Source organism: Scomber scombrus, chromosome 12, assembly GCF_963691925.1.
Source record: "Scomber scombrus chromosome 12, fScoSco1.1, whole genome shotgun sequence".
Classification (NCBI taxonomy): domain Eukaryota; kingdom Metazoa; phylum Chordata; class Actinopteri; order Scombriformes; family Scombridae; genus Scomber; species Scomber scombrus.
The window spans coordinates 10,701,532-10,717,431 of NC_084981.1; the positions used below are offsets into that span (position 1 = coordinate 10,701,532).

Here is a 15,900-nt window from a genome sequence, read left to right on the forward strand (position 1 = left end):
TTTTTCATTGTTACTTTACATTTTCAAATGATCATTTTAACTTTTATGGATGCTTTAATTTGAGTTTTGTTTTAAAGTTTAATTATGGTCTGATTATTCCTAGTGTAGTAAAATACTCTTTCAAAAATGTCTATCTATAATTTTCTATAATAATCTTTTGTATTGCATTTAATCAATTTTCTATTTGGATAAATGAAACATTTGATCAAAAAATACTAATAAAATACCCTAAAAATGCTCTACACTTAAACTCAGTGGTGGAAAATAACTAAGTACATACATTTTTGAGGTACTTTTACTTTACTTTCCATTTCCATTTAATGCTACGTTATACTTCCACTCCACTACATTTCAGAGGGAAATAATTGACTACATTTATCTGACAGCTTCAGTTATTTTTCAGATGAAGATTTGACACATTGGATAATATAACAAGCTTTTAAAATACAACATATAGTTACAGATGATTCAAATCTTTTTTTCTTACAAAAAGCAGTGTGTAGTCTGGGTCACATTTCAGTTGTTAACAGCTCCACCAAATACATTTTTCCCTTTCTCACTTCTCGCATGGTTTCATTTCTAAAAATGTTCAAATAATTCAATATCATTCAAAAAACGAAGATCACAGAAAATGCCCAAAAATCTAATATGTCATACAACTCCAAGGGAAGAAATTGGTAGTTTAATAATTTAAGCACATTTTTGTAGGATTTTTCATGCAGGACTTTAACTTGCAATGGAAAACAACCATACATTTCTTTTCTAACCTATTTACCATACAAGGAGTAATGACTGCAGTTGTGTTGCGAGGTAGGCCCAAAAATAAACTACTGTAAGAAACAACCATCTGGGCAAAATGTTTACTCATTTCTTCTCAAAACATTGTTAGTTATGTAATTAATGTCATTGGGAAAGAAAAATAAATACATACATATATATAAGGGGAAGTTACAAAAAAATACAAGGGGAAGTTACAGTTAATTTGCATATTGTGAAATGAAAATGGAGCTTTTATCCTGAGTATAATATTTCTACAAAGCCTTCAACATGACTGACTGAGTGACACTACCTCCCCATGATAGTATGTGATACTTTAAATGAGAACAATAGTTTCAGCTATTAATACTGCAAATGTAGAATTGGGTGTTTTTGACTGAGGTTCCCCCAAAAATTGTATTTAAAAAAAAAAAAAAAAAAAAAAAGCACAGTCCTGAAAAACTGGAATGCTAGGATAAAAAAGTATACCAGCGATCTGCGGATACTCGTGTCGGTAGGATTAAGGTTAACGGTCGTTAGGACAGTGGCCTGTGCTTAGTAGGAGGTGCAGTTCTCAGTGTCCAACACTGGGTGCTGCTCGGTAGGGAGGTGCTGTGGTGTAAAAAGAGCAGAGAGACGGAGGTGCGACGTGGAGAGGCAGAAGGGCACTTTTTTTCTTCTTATTTTTTTTTTACACAATCCAGCTGCACCATGAGAGCACACGGTCCGCTTTCAATAGGCGGTAACACGAAGATGAAGAGTGTCCGTAAACAGTGGTGTTAGAAGACGTCGACATGGACGGAGGGTTGACGATCACTTTCATATCGGTGGCGATGTTTGTAGGCTGCTTTCTTCTTGGATTCATCCCACTGTTGTTCAGACTCTCTGAGGTAAGATTTATCTTTCATTTTCAATGTCTCGGCAGATTTTCAAACAACCCCTCAAACTATTGCTAACTTATTGTAATTTTCTGTTTTATGAATGAGCTGTGCCGCGACATGATTTGTTTATTTTGAATGGAAAACTCAGATTGGCTGAAGCTGGTTTTGACTGTCAAATGAGTCACTGACGCTAAAATATCCCACTGAATATCTGAAATTATGTGTTGATCTCTAGAAAGGCCTGCAGTTTGTTTCCATCCTGGGTGCAGGGCTGCTGTGTGGGACAGCACTGGCTATCATCATCCCTGAGGGAGTGGGTTTACTGGAGGAGTCATATAGAGGTTAGCAAGGTCATCCAACTCCAAATACAAACAACTAATAAACTGGAATGATAACCTTATAGTCCTGCATTCATCTACACACACCCCCCTTTTCCAACCACCTCTCCCCACTGATCTCAGGCATAATCCACACACCATCCTCACTCACAGGTCTGTGTTTGAATGTAACCCCTTTGAAAAGGGTGATGAAGCAGTTGGGGATGAAAGCAGGCTTAGTGGTCTAAATTTATTCTACTCTGCCTTGTTGTTGTTGTTTTTTTATGTGGATTTGATCAAAAGCTCTTCCTGTTCTTCATCCTGTCTCCATAGCATCCTCCTCTGCTGAGCCCTCCGTCCTGAATGATACTGAGAAGAATCCAACCTCCGCAGAGGGGGGTCCTCCGCCTCGGTTTTTCATTGGGTTGGCTTTAACTTTCGGCTTCATCTTAATGTTTGTAGTGGATCAGATAGGAAAGTACTGTTCCATGCACGGCAAGTTTGAAGAACTCTCAATTGTCACCTTGTATTTACAGAGTGGGAGCTTGACATGACATATAACTTGGTAAATAGACAGTGTACAGTGTATTTGCCAGTTAAATGTCATGTTAAGCCTATGTGCTTATATATCTATATGTCAAGTTATATGTCTTTTTATTTATCATGTCGAGGTCTCATTTCAGGCCAAATGACTCGTTTGCCTAACAGTGTTGGCATTACAGCTACACTGGGGCTGGTTATTCATGCTGCAGGTACAGTATTATTTTATATTGTAACATTTACAACACATTTCTTTTGATTTGTGTTTGCCCAAGGTACATAACATGTTTCAAGGAACTCTGAGTCATAAGCAGGGGAAATATCCAACAAAGCACTGGAGTTATAGCCTCATGTGACTTCTCATGTGTTTTAATCACTGTCTTCTTTCTCTACAGCGTAACCCTGAGGCTTTAGTTCGGTTCAAACATTAACTCTATTGTCCCATGGGGGTCATCTGGCATGTTGCATGGGAAAGGAAACTAGACCAATCCATCAGTTTGATGTAGAGTTGCAGAGAGAATGAGATATATAACTTAAACCAGAAGTATATTGTTGTAACCAGTAATTAGTTTTTTGTTTTACATACAGCGGATGGATTTGCTCTGGGTGCAGCTGTGGCAACAGGCCAAGTTACAGTGCAAGTCATAGTATTTTTTGCTGTGATTCTACACAAGGTGAGATTCCTCTAGAGAACATTTCAATGAAAATATACAGTGGGAGCGATCAGAAATCAACTGTAATAGCACATGTAATAAGAAACCAATTCTATTATCTCCTAGGCTCCTGCAGCTTTTGGTTTGGTCACCTTTCTGATGCTGTCAGGCCTGGAGAAGAAGTTCATACAGGGACATTTACTGACCTTTTCAGCTGCAGCACCTATAGTTGCCATCATCACTTACTTCATATTGCATGCGGTAAGAAAACACATCAAAGTAGATCTGTTAGTGATTGTAAAATATTAGTCTGAGGTATTATTAGATTTGGGAATGTGTTTGTGTCTGCAGTCTGGCAGTTCATCCCAGAGCCAGCTCAGTGCAACAGGTGTGGGAATGCTCTTCTCTGCTGGGACTTTCCTCTATGTGGCCACAGTGCATGTTCTCCCTGAGATTAGCAGCAGCAGGACAGGCCGCCGCCGCCTCTCTGACTTCCAGCAGCATACCGAAGCAGAGGCCCACCCCTCTGACCTCCATCAGCACTCAGGAGTTGAGCACCACCAGCAGCAGTACCTGGGGCTCCTGGAGAGCCTCACTCTCGTCCTCGGGATCGGGCTTCCAGTGGTGCTGGCTCTGGGGCTGACTGATGACTGAGCAGTTTACAGCAGGGCCATTAAATTTAGGGCAAAGGACACCGTGCCAATAAGTCTGAAAAGAAAAATGGGAGCACCTCTCTGGTGTATTGTACTGAGTAAACTACCTGGCATGGCACAATGACGTGTATGGAGGACAAAATGTGCCTTGGAAACGAGCTCACCATGGTATGATCTGATCTCAGTGGAACTTCCCCTCGAGTCCAGCTATTGTTTGTGTATCACAAGAATGGGTGTAAAGAATTTGATAGCTGATATATTATCTTAAGTGCACTGAGTTTCCATTCCAACACTGACAAAAAGGGCGTAATTCGTTGCCAAGAATGAATTCAATAACTGTTCCCGAGGACCTCTTTATCATGTCTGATAAAGATATTGAAAATCTGAGGTGATGGGGTTCAGCATTGAATTCCAAGTAATTCCCACATGGGGTTATAATGGATGAATTTACTGTAACAACCAAATAATCTGCTACTGTCTGTCACCCAAATAATATCAGATGTGGGTCACTAACTTCTTTTCAGTCTATTAATTTCAACAGTACAAATGACCAAAACACAGCTGTGGATTTTTTGTATTATTGTTAATAGTTTTGAAGGTGAGAGGTTTTATCAGTGACAAAACTGTTTTTAGATATGTGGTGGAACATCTGCAAAGACACACAGGAAGTCCTGCTGCTCTTCACACTTGTCAAATGATATATGAGTCACACAGAAACAGCTGACTGACTGCAGCTACTGAACAGATTCAGAAAAATGAGATTCAGGGTTTTTGTGGTTTTGAATTACTCTGGCTGTTTCTCTTTAATTTCAGTTGGGTAAAGTTTGCATAAAATAAAAATATGATGGTTTATTGTTAATAATGTCTTATTGTCTCTTTTAAGATTTCTCCACCCATGTTTTATGATGCAGAAGTAAACCTTATGAAGCTGATTCAGTTGCTTTTCATCAACTACTCTGTAGAGCGGGACAATATAGAGTTAAATGTAGACACAGAATCAGACACTGTACACTTAAATGATGATTTATAAATATAGGTTTAATCATATGTATTAGAATAATACAAATATATCAAATCTAAGAAATAAGTGACACATGTAACAATCTGACTACTAGGAAAATATATCTATGTAATACATGATCACACTAATGGCTTGACATTTCTTATGGTCCAGAGCAGAAATGATAAAATCAGGGCTATTTATATTCTATATTTATGTTCACAGAGTGTATTCTACTTGAGGTCATAAAATATGGATCTACATTTATCTGAAAGGTTTTCCTCAGTTTGTTTTGCTTTGACGAAGCTTCTAGTGATACATGGTGGTATGGTAAGATACTGACTCAAGTCAGGAGCAGAGAAAAGCAACAGTGGTCAAATCGTGCCACTTTCACCGTGCCCTTAGGCTGGTGGATGAAGTACATGGAGACTTAACCAAATTATAAGTGAACACCATCCAGAGCGCTGCAGCTTGTCTGCCACCTCCCTAAATTGTCACATAACTCTTCTCTTATCTGCACTCCGCTGGCTGCTAATGGCTGCTCATATCAAATGAAAAACACTGATGTCAGCCATTAAGCACCCCAATGACTCCAAACCACAATTTAACCGTACACACACATTCTCACTGCTCAACTTTCTGCAGTCTGCAAATGTAATGCGTTTTTTCACTGATCACAATCCAAAAATTGGTCATAAACCGCTGCTGTAAAACACTTCTTTAGCTTAGTTTCTTTGTACATTTTTTTAAAACAAATTTAAATGTCATTGTAAACTTAAAAATTGGAAAAATATATGGCACAATCTCAGAGACTCTTAGGACACATCATCATATTAAAAGTTAAAACACCCCTTAAACACACAGTATGTCATTTTCTGTTGCCGGGGATCTCTCAATAAAAAAAGTAATAAAAGACAGCTTTTTTGATGACATCATGAAGTAGCATGGGATCATGGGAGTTGTTGTCTTCATTGTTAACCAGCTAACATTTCTGTTATTGCAGTCAGCTTTTCCAGGTTAGGATTCCTGCAGTGTTCATCGTTTAGGTTTCTACCAGGAGCCGAATGATCTTATCTTGTGAGGTAGCTGTATTCACAAGATCACACAAGAAAAGGTACAAATTATCTGCAGAAGTCATAGTAATGAAAACTGAATAAAGCAGTTTCACGTTAAAAATCAATGTTTTCTCCCACGCTGTACAGTGGACACAGGACAACTGCTAAGGTTTGCTCAGCTTGTCTCTCCGATAACTTAAGATCCAGATGTCCAATGACTAAAATCCTTCATCTGGTTAAAAGATATAGTTAAAAATGACCAATATCTGAAAAGTGTATTGTAAAAATGTGGCATAAACCTGGATAAAAAGTCAGCTTCAGGTGGACAACCACAACGCTAACGTGCGTGCAAAGGGGATATGATGCGTGACAAACGACCAAATAAAACAGACTGGTGCCTCGGTTAAAATGACAGATTTTTCTGTGTTGGAAAATTGTTGCAAACATTTGGAAAACTGTAAGTTAACAACTCAGCAAAATATATATTACATAGGTTTAGTCGTTCTTAGACACAGGAAGTTTACATATAGGGCCTTTAAATCAGAGCTGGTATTCTGCACATCCCAGCTCATACTTCTGACACAAACATGATATGTGGCATGTTCCCATGTCCCAGTACTGCTCTGGGCCCCTGATTTAGCCAGAGTTTCCCCTTCCAGCAGCACTCCTGTTACACCACATACACATATTTGTAAGGCACATGTCCTTACTATATTGTTAGATTGCCAATAGGAGGATTTGTTGTTCTTTTTTGTTGTTTTCTATATTTTTTTTTTCACAACTCTGAATTCACTTCTTTTGCTGCATCTCTGGATGAGTGTGTCACTTATTAATACCCAAACTGTACTGAAGCCTTCCTGTGAGGAGCTCTCTCTGCAGTCAGGATGGGAGTTAATCATTTCTTTCACAGTTTCATGCGGCTAATGGAAGCACTCAGCTGAGCTTCCAGAGCCATCTGATCAAAGGTGCGACTCTTTGTCTGCTGCCTCACTCTCTCCCTCATGTGAAAGGAGGCCCGAGCCAGCCTGTATGCCTCCTCCTGGATCTGTTCTCGTTGTCTCCGGAGCCTCTCCCTCTTCCACTCCTTCATGGTGATGTAGTTCTGTCTGACCGTTGTCATCGCCTCTTCCTCTCTCTGCATCCTCTCTCTGAGCCTCTGGTGGCAGAGCTGCCTGAGTCTGTTGTGCTGATGTGTTTGCATAGCTCTGTCCCTGCGCTGGGCCGAGGCGTGCTGGTTGGCTCTCTCCATGCGACGCTGGCTCAGTTGGACCAGGAGCTGTTTATGTGTGAGCTGCTGGATGCTCTGAAGCTCGGCCCTCAGCTGCGCCCTCTGAATCTGCTCCTCCTCCTGTGCTGCCCGCTCCTGCAGCTCCCTCGTTCGAGCCTCTACAACCTGGGCGTGTTTCTCGCTGGAGTGCTGCAGCTTCCTCTCAAGTATCGCCCTCTTCTGCGCCATCTCTTCCAGCACCTGTTGCTCCACCCGCCGTTTCAAGAGGATGTGTCTGAGCAGCTGCTTACGGTTCTCTTCCTGCAGCCTCCTCCTCTCCTTATTCTCCTGCAGCACTCTGCTCCTCCTGGCCTTCTGCTCCTTCTCCACTGCTACCTGTCTCTCCATCTCTCTCTCTCTTTCGTCCACCTCCTCTTTGCCTCTCAGCAGCTTCTCCTGGTAGCATTTTCGCACTTCTGCGTCTTTCTGTGAGGCCTCAATTTTTTCTCTGCGCTGTGCCTCCGCCTCCTCTTTCAGCCTCCTCCAGCGGTCCTCCTGGAGCATCACCTCCTGCTCAAGTTTTCCTGCCTTTTCATTTTCCTGTCGCTCTCTCAGCCTCCTGCGGGCCTCCAGCTCCTTCTGCCAGCGCCGCATGCTCTGCTTAAGCTTCTTCCTCCTCTTTTTCTCTGCCTGAACCCGCTGAGCCTCCTCCTGCCTGCGGGCCTCATGACGCTCCTGTTCCTCCTGCTGACAGAGCTTCAGACGGTCCTGCTCGTCCTGGTGCTTTACCAGCATGAGAGCTGCAATCTTGCGGTCTCTCTCTGGTATTGTTACACACATCTTCTTTGTGATGTCCTTGGTGAGCCTCTCCAGTTTAATATCAGTAGCTGGGGAACATCTGAGGTCCCCATGCTGGAAACTGCAGAGCGTGCTCCTGTCCTGGTCTTTGTGACCCACAGCAGACCAGGAGGACCTGCTAACAGACTTGCCTTCCAAACACAGATCTGCATATGGAACAGACTCATGCACAGCAGGGTCATCCTTCAGTTTCCTCTCAGGCACCCTCTCCAGGCCTCTATTACTGCCTGGCCACCTGTTCCCAGCCTCCTGGATAATCCTATCCCTCTCATCTCGGCACATTTGTAAAACTTTCCTTCTCTCCTTTTCGTAGGATTCATGCATAACTCTTACCGCCTCGAACGGGACATCACGCTGCTCAGTAATCAGCTCATTTAGCGATTTGATCAGAAGTTCAACAGGTTTGATGCCGAGTCGTGCGCAGGACTCCAACGAGCGGGGGCTCGTCAAAACATAGCGACTCATCTCCGCCTGGGCCGAGTCAAAGTTGTTCAGGTCCAAACGCACCGAAGGTGAGGTGGATTTCAAGTCCCCCATGATTCAAACAAGAGTGAGCTATTGGCCTGCCTGCATGCAACGATTTGTGCGCCTGATCACCCTTCTCTCCTGCACCGCACTGCGAGGTCAGGAGGGGATTATCTGCTCCATGTGATCGGACCCATCTATCTCAGCTGGAACAAAAACATAGGCGCTCTAAACATTTGAAGACAACTTTATTAACACGCGTGAATAAATAAAGGACAATTATTGGTTGACCTTTTATTTTGATTGCATAATTTAACATTTTAATAATCCTTAATCAACAGATTTTATACTCTGGCTGACTTGTGTGACTTGTGATTATCTTTAAAAGCATTTTTTAACAATAAATCAGTATCATCATTAAAACTGGCCAATTTCCTCAATGGGAATCTCCAAAATGTCCAAACAATTATTTTAAGCTAAAACTAAAACAACTTTAGAGGAACTTCCTGCTGGTGAAAGAGTAACAATTTACATTTTATATTCTCTTGCACCACAGTCTCCATCTTACACTTTACACTGTCCTTTTTGTCTTGTTTTACAGCACTGTCTTTACTGTCCCGTTTCTTTTATACACTACTCTTCGTCTCCTGCACTATTATGTTATGCACAGATTGTTCAGTTCATGTCCTTTTATGCTGTGCATTGAATGTCTTGCACTTAAAATACTCTCAAATCATTGTAGCCTGTGTGCAACATTGCACAGTACAATCGTTTTTTTTCTTATCATTAAAAAACATAAATTAAAAAATGTTAAACAACAACACTAACTACTTTAAACTAGCTATAACATTTAAGAATGGACAGCTGGAAGTGACTTAGCGACGCTTCTGGTTACCATGACGACAGACCAGCATAACCAGAGAAAAGAGCGGCTGACCGTCTTTTATGCCTCATCCACCCGTAAGGATCAGTGGGCGGATCCCGGTGTTTTGCTCGTTTTTACCGCCGCCACCTCCAGCTGTAGCTGATGGGTGAAGTAAGTTCCATATTCGTCTGTGACTGTGAAGCGGTCAGCACAGCATGTGTTAGCATAGATCTTAAAAGCAAACTGGGGCTAATAAACGTGTTAAACAGCTAGGCCTATTTGAAGTCATGGGAATGTTGCACTAACACAATCTGCCTTTCAGAGCTTGTGTGTACAAATAAAGAAATGTATCACTAATTCATTTCTATATCAGTTGTTAAATATTTCACAGAATTTATAAACACATTTTACTCTGGAATAAGCTCATTCATAGCTAAAATGAGTAGTTGATTGATAAATATCATTGGTCCAAACTTGTGCGCTCATGATCCTGAACCAGAGAAATTGTGAGAGGCATTTTCTCACTATTTTTATTTTACATTTTCTAGATAATCTAGTGAAAAATATGGCATAATAACCATTTTGTTGCAAGTCTAGTAACAATTGTGATATTGTATTTAATTTACCAGTATCTAAGAATACTGTGGTTATTCAACATACTGAACCAGATAGACTTTCTTTAATATACAATGCTGCAGTTTGTAGAGTAGGATTTTTCAGTTTTGTGAGACAGAAAACACGGTCTGGAGTCCATACAGCTGAGACCATTGGCTCCAATTTTTCTCTCAGCTCATGATATATTGAATGTGTCAAGGCATCTTACATCAATAATGACCATCAGGTCAGAGTTCAACTTCATTGTCATATACATCTAAAAAGTACAATTGTACATTCAAATACATGGACATGTATTTGCCCTCGTTCAGCCCTTAAAACAATTACTAAGAAATCCTCAGTTGTTTGTGGTCTTGTTCAGTCAGGTTGTCAAACCACACCAGTATGCAGGAGGGCTGGGCAATAAATCGGTATTACATATTGATATCATGATACGGGATTAGAAATCCTCTTAGATTTTGGTTATACAATATCGTAGTAGGGCATAAAGTGTTGCCTTTTCCTGCTTTAATAGGCTGCATTATAGTAAAGACTGTTCTAGCTGCTCTATTATTTGTCTTTACCGACTTAGTCATTATATCTACATTACTGATGATTATTTATCAAATATCTTAATGTGTAAATATTTTGTGAAAGGACCAGTAGTCATCCCTACAATATTGATATTGAGGTATTTGGTAAAAAATATTGGGATATTTGATTCTGCCCATATGGCCCAGCCCTAGTATCCAGTATGCAGTATGCAGTATCCAGTAAGGATGCTCTGTATGGCAGCCTGGTAGAAACTGACCAAGGATTTTGTGGACATAACATATATTTTAAGGCGTTTCATTAAAATGTCATTCAATTTAAATCTAAATTATTATTGGTGTTGTTGATGTTGTTGTTGTTGATGTTACATTAGCCTGTTATTACCAGTTTCAGTTTCATGTCTTGGAACCTTAAACACCAATACAAAACTATCTTTGTTTTCTTAAACGTTGCTGTGTCGCAGCCGTTAGCCTCTCGTGTCGTCTCTGGCCTGCCTAGTAACTGCTGCAGAGGTACGTTAAAGTTCACCAAAGGAAAGAAAATATATCGAGTTGAACGCCAACCAGAGCCCGCTACAACTTCACTTTCACCATGAGCTTTGCAAAAGGCAGGAGAGTGGAAAGTATTCAGGTTTAGCTAATCTGCTAACACAACAGATGTAGCAAACGTCGGCTAACATTAGCTCAGAGCAAAGGTGCTGCGACTGAAGCGAGATGATACACTGTTACGTACTTCCGTGTTAGTATTAGCCTGCTGCAGATATTTGGTTGTGGCTGGGCTGAGAGTCGTTCAGTGAGGTGATAGTTTATACTCTGTGCTTTTGTTCAGCTAAGCGTATGTTAGTGATATTCCCTATCTGCGTTAGTCTGCTCACCGTAAGGTTAAGGCTGTGTTTATTTTGTATTTAATATCGCAGAGCAGACAACGCTTCGTCGTGTTTCTGTTTTTCAGTAGTAACAGTAGTAATCGTTTGTTCTCATATTACAGGTGTGCTGTGTGAAAACACTGAATCCACGGAGTATGTTACTCATACTGCGTTATTGGACTTTTATTTAATCCAAAACACTTCTCTGGATTTGCCTCACAGACGTACCACAGCTGCGTATTTTTTTTATCTTGGCCTTTCTAACTTCTTTGGCTAAACTTCAAGAAAAACGGCGACGTCAATTTTACAAAGAGCACGTTAAACAACTCTGCAGTGACAGTTAGTGTCTCTTTTGTCTTCCGGAACTGTTGTCAGAAAGTAGGTAAGCAGTTATAGCAACCACTATCACAAACATATTTGAGTTATTAGAGCCTGTTTTGCTTCAACGTGTTTCCCCTTCACAGCAGACAGACTGAAACATGAAGGCATCTAGAGGCAACAGTGAAGAGGAAGCTCCCCGGCAGAATGGTGGTGCTACTGGCCGCAGAAAAGGAGACCAGCAGCCCCGAAATGATGGGGACGAAGGTGGTTCTGGCTTCAGCCCATCTGACATGCCTGACGATGACAACCCGGGTCTCAGAAGAGAAATACGGAGCAAGTACAGAGAACTCATCAACTCAGTGCAACGTGAGTAAAACCGGACGATCGAGTTCATGGCAGCTGACTTGGTTTGTTTTGTTGTCTCTAATGTGTTTCCTTAATGTGTTTTCTTTCAGAGAACAGAGAAGATATGCTGAGCCCCTCAAATAACAAACTGACAGAGGTTTTGGAAGAAGCAAACGAGCTTTTTAAAGATGGTATGTGTGATACAACCTCAGAAATGTCAGCCTGTACTCATAAGAAAAATGACAGTGTAGGTCTAAAACCCAGCTGGCAAAAACAACCCATGGTTACATTTACCCCATCTAGAGTTATCTAAGTTACAGACCAAAATATCAACGAGGAAGAAGAAATATAACTACATTTTCCATGGCGAAAGCAGAGAGCAAAACTTTTCTCGATAAGTCATTTCTGTCAAACGACACTAAACAGTGTCGAGCAACCTTCCATAAATGTGCCTCTAGAAGGAGGGTTGGGTGGATCGCCAAATAGATTGTGGACTTTGTGGAGTTTGCTGCAGGAGACCACCGCTTCCAACAGCGTGTCATGTTTCTGAACACGAGTCAGTACATTTTTTTAAAACCGTAATGTCATGGTGTTTACTGTTACCATGATGACAAAGCTTTCATAATATTAAGGATGTACAAACCACGTATCAAGTGATCATTTTAACTCAAACCATGATCTTTCCCTAACCCTAACCAAGTGGTTGGTTTCCGTAACCAGACCTTACTCGCAGTGTTGTTACACCCTAAAACATTATTATTTTTTAACAGAGATTTGATTTTGGGAAGGCTGGAGTGTATTCACATGGCCACTAGATGATGTAACTATAAGCTGCTGCAGCTTGAGTTTTAGTCCTATACTGTTGTTTGTTATGAGGATGTATTGTAAATGTTTAATTTGGGTTCCTGTCCAGTGACCATGCATGTAAACAGGCATGGATAATCTGCAAGAGCCTGTGTTCATTTTACTGCAAGTGTGCTGCACTACACAACAAATAATTGTTGTCTTTTCATTTAAATACTTTCCCTCTGTATTGTGAAATTCAGTATCATTAGCATCAGTATACTCAACTGGTGTCATCATCATGCAGTACTACTTATTGATGTGTCTGATTGTTGGCTGTGTTTTGTGACAGTCCGGCAGGTGAGGGAAGCCTCTCTGGATGCCCAACTCCTCGTCATGGCCGCAGACCTGGGAAAGGAGAAGGCCAGCCAGCTGTTTGCTGAGAGCTCCTCTTTCAATCCATCTGCTTTTGCTGAGCATCTTGTGAGTGATTTTATTGTCTATACACATCATAACTGTAACTGCATAAAATGCTGCAGTGAAAGCTGAATAGGAACTCACAGCAAAACGCACTGATTGCCCAGTGACCAAGCAGACAGTCTCATGCATTTTGTCTTGTTATTAAACCTCTTGTAGGCTATTAACAGAAACTGACATAATGACTCTAATATACCTAATTTAAGTCATATAAATATGTTTTCTAAATTAATTCCCTTATATAGAATGTCTACCTGCAGTTCAAAGTGACATAATTAACCAAACTTGTCCAATGAAAGCAAAACGACTCAAGTGTTGGAGAAATGCAACAGTGCTGGCTTCATTCAACACAATACATGACAAAATGAAACTAAATGAAAATAAAGTCAGAAAATAGCAGAGTAGCGCAGCTTCTTTGGTTGCTTTCGGTGCAGAGTGTGTGAGGCGAGTGAGCAGGACAGACAGAGACGTGGTGAGGCTGCAGTCAGGACAAGCAAGCAGGTGAGCTGGATGTTAGCACTCAACTGTAAATGTAACAGAGAAAGTTCAGTATGAGCTACAGTTACACTAAAACATCTGGCGAATGAAGTTAACAGAAGTCATGAAAGTGTTTGTCAGGTTTATTTTTATTACATATTTTGACATTTGCAAGATATGTGAAGCAGAGCTATATTTTATTATGATTTTGCAGTTTTAGCAAACAAATACCTGAAAGTTTTTATCTACTAAATACGGTGAATGAATATGTCATTATATAAGTCATAATCCAGGCTTTTCTGATTATTTTTCATTACAAATAACTAAAAAGAGTTCTACTGTGAGGCGTGTTTAATAAGATATTGCTTGATTAATCGTTACCGAGGTATATGTGACAATTAATCGTGATATTGATTTTAGATGATATCACCCAGTCCTGTAACAATAACACAATGAATCATCAGAATACAGACGGTTGTTTAAAAGCGGTATTCATGAGGAGATTCTCTCTACTTCCCTGACAGCTGACCTTCATGGGTCTCAACCGACTAGAAAACGGGGAGAATGAGCACCACAGCGGGGGTGAAGCTGATGGCTACTTGCCTCAGAATGCCTGGCGCAGAGTGGCTGAGAGGGCAGCTTGCTGTTTCAGGACAGCATCCTCCTTCAACTACATGTGAGTGCTGCATTGTCTCATATTGCCTGTTAAAACAACCAGTTATGACAAAAAAGGCATAATCATGACAAATATACTGATCAGATTCTACAATGGAAATGTGTTGCCTTGTTGCCTGTGTCACTGTATTATCTGCCTCCGATACTTATAATATTTTATAATTCCTGTGGTTCTTTTATCAGGATGGGTACGTTCCATACAGAGCCACCTCCTCCAAAGCAAAGGATAGAACGACAAAACAAAGCACCCACCAAGGAAGCCAAAAGGATAATGCCCACTCAGGTAGCGTAACTTACATTTCCATGGCTCCAGTTATGTACATGTGACTGTGACTTTGCAGGCAGTTATGTAATGTTTCAGATCATTTATAAATGATAAGAAATACAGACGTTCTTAAAAAGCAGATGTAGCAATAAACAATGACAAGACCTTTTACTTACAATTAAATCGTGTTCTTTTTAAAATGAAGCCTGCAGTTAATTTCCACCAGTGATAGGCAGCAACAATTGTTTTTGGGTTTTTTTCAAAATACCAATTGTTTTCTTTTTTTACGCTGACAAAAATAATAAATGTACTGTATGTTCAGATTGAGAAGGTTTTAATGTCCCAAATATTTACTGTGTCTTGTTAAATTTGTCAGCTGAAAAAAATGGAAGAGTCTCATCAAGAGGCGACAGAGAAAGAGGTGGAGAGGATCCTGGGATACCTGAAAAGTTATTACCAAGACGATCGTGAGTTACAATTTGACCACAAGGACATTTAACATTTCATTGTTGTGTAAATAGTATTCGCTAATCTCTCTCTGTTTCTATCACAGCTGAATCACCAATATCATATTATGAGTTTGTCATTGACCCCAAATCATTTTCCCGGACAGTAGAGAACATTTTCCATACGTCTTTTCTCATCAGGGTAAGTTGCTTGTGAGTTGCCTGTGAGTGTATAAATTGAAGCTAGTCTGCCCTCTAGTGGCTGTTAGGATGTGTTACAATGTTGTTTATGTTTCAGGATGGTTTAGCGCGGATGTATCTGGATTCGGCAGAGTTGCCTTGTATAGGTAAGTAGATATAACTAACAGTTATTTGTATTATTTAGAGAGGGAAATAACAAAGAAAACGCCCATAGGTAAATTATTTAACTGTTGTGTGTGTTTGTGTTTCAGCTCCTGTAGAGGAGGGGGAGGTGGAAATTGAAGGCTCATGCAGCCGGAAACAGTGCATTGTCTCTATCAGCCCAAAGACCTGGAAGGTGAGCAAGTCACAGCCTGAACATAGAAGATTTAATCTAGCAAAAATACAAACGTTGTAAAAATTCTTGCTCATGTCGCTGGTTGTGATTGGTTGTTTTTTTTTTATCTCTTCCAGGAGCTCATAGAAGCCTTCGACATCAGAGACACCATTATTCAGCCTCCACACACGCCAAATGCGTGAAATTGTTTTTAAGTGTGTGATTTTTGCTTTGTTTTTTAAATTTTGTTCAAAATTGATCTCGGTAATTCAATTGTACATTTTGTTTTTAATTTTTACTGTTTTATACGTTTGAATAATAAAATATAAAGAC

General features: G+C 40.4%; 3 protein-coding genes across 8 annotated transcripts; 2 read left to right on the top strand and 1 right to left on the bottom strand.

The window, feature by feature from the left end:
- The first annotated feature begins 1,370 nt into the window (after nucleotides 1-1,370).
- On the top strand, nucleotides 1,371-4,662 carry LOC133992206 (zinc transporter ZIP9). Its single transcript, XM_062430916.1, has 7 exons — nucleotides 1,371-1,646; nucleotides 1,873-1,978; nucleotides 2,288-2,449; nucleotides 2,638-2,706; nucleotides 3,083-3,168; nucleotides 3,274-3,408; nucleotides 3,499-4,662. The coding sequence occupies exons 1-7, from the start codon at nucleotides 1,551-1,553 to the stop codon at nucleotides 3,799-3,801; spliced, it is 957 nt and encodes a 318-aa protein (XP_062286900.1). The 5' UTR covers nucleotides 1,371-1,550; the 3' UTR covers nucleotides 3,802-4,662.
- A 2,097-nt stretch (nucleotides 4,663-6,759) lies between these two features.
- LOC133992204 (coiled-coil domain-containing protein 177) lies at nucleotides 6,760-8,457 on the bottom strand. The gene has a single exon (XM_062430915.1). The coding sequence runs from the start codon at nucleotides 8,455-8,457 to the stop codon at nucleotides 6,760-6,762; it is 1,698 nt and encodes a 565-aa protein (XP_062286899.1).
- A 2,373-nt stretch (nucleotides 8,458-10,830) lies between these two features.
- nsmce4a (NSE4 homolog A, SMC5-SMC6 complex component) lies at nucleotides 10,831-15,900 on the top strand. Of its 6 annotated transcripts, none has more exons than XM_062430366.1 (12): nucleotides 10,831-10,908; nucleotides 11,384-11,643; nucleotides 11,726-11,948; nucleotides 12,038-12,118; nucleotides 13,063-13,193; nucleotides 14,189-14,340; nucleotides 14,523-14,622; nucleotides 14,981-15,071; nucleotides 15,158-15,252; nucleotides 15,349-15,397; nucleotides 15,503-15,588; nucleotides 15,705-15,900. In XM_062430366.1, the coding sequence occupies exons 3-12, from the start codon at nucleotides 11,741-11,743 to the stop codon at nucleotides 15,768-15,770; spliced, it is 1,059 nt and encodes a 352-aa protein (XP_062286350.1). In that variant the 5' UTR covers nucleotides 10,831-10,908; nucleotides 11,384-11,643; nucleotides 11,726-11,740; the 3' UTR covers nucleotides 15,771-15,900. The 6 variants fall into 6 exon arrangements, with proteins under 6 accessions (XP_062286350.1, XP_062286353.1, XP_062286352.1 ...); XM_062430368.1 differs by lacking the exon at nucleotides 10,831-10,908 and adding an exon at nucleotides 10,919-11,193; XM_062430369.1 differs by lacking the exon at nucleotides 11,384-11,643 and having other exon boundaries at nucleotides 10,879-10,908; nucleotides 11,729-11,948.

What these genes read in the sequence shown, in the direction of transcription:
- LOC133992204 (XM_062430915.1), bottom strand. Translation starts at nt 8,457, where the DNA reads ATGGGGGACTTGAAATCCACCTCACCTTCGGTGCGTTTGGACCTGAAC.
- nsmce4a (XM_062430366.1), top strand. Translation starts at nt 11,741, where the DNA reads ATGAAGGCATCTAGAGGCAACAGTGAAGAGGAAGCTCCCCGGCAGAAT. An exon ending in ATACGTCTTTTCTCATCAGG is followed by an intron (nt 15,253 to 15,348) that starts GTAAGTTGCTTG and finishes TTTATGTTTCAG; the next exon opens with GATGGTTTAGCGCGGATGTA. An exon ending in GGCAGAGTTGCCTTGTATAG is followed by an intron (nt 15,398 to 15,502) that starts GTAAGTAGATAT and finishes TTTGTGTTTCAG; the next exon opens with CTCCTGTAGAGGAGGGGGAG.
- LOC133992206 (XM_062430916.1), top strand. Translation starts at nt 1,551, where the DNA reads ATGGACGGAGGGTTGACGATCACTTTCATATCGGTGGCGATGTTTGTA. An exon ending in AAAGTACTGTTCCATGCACG is followed by an intron (nt 2,450 to 2,637) that starts GCAAGTTTGAAG and finishes GTCTCATTTCAG; the next exon opens with GCCAAATGACTCGTTTGCCT. An exon ending in GCTGGTTATTCATGCTGCAG is followed by an intron (nt 2,707 to 3,082) that starts GTACAGTATTAT and finishes TTTTACATACAG; the next exon opens with CGGATGGATTTGCTCTGGGT.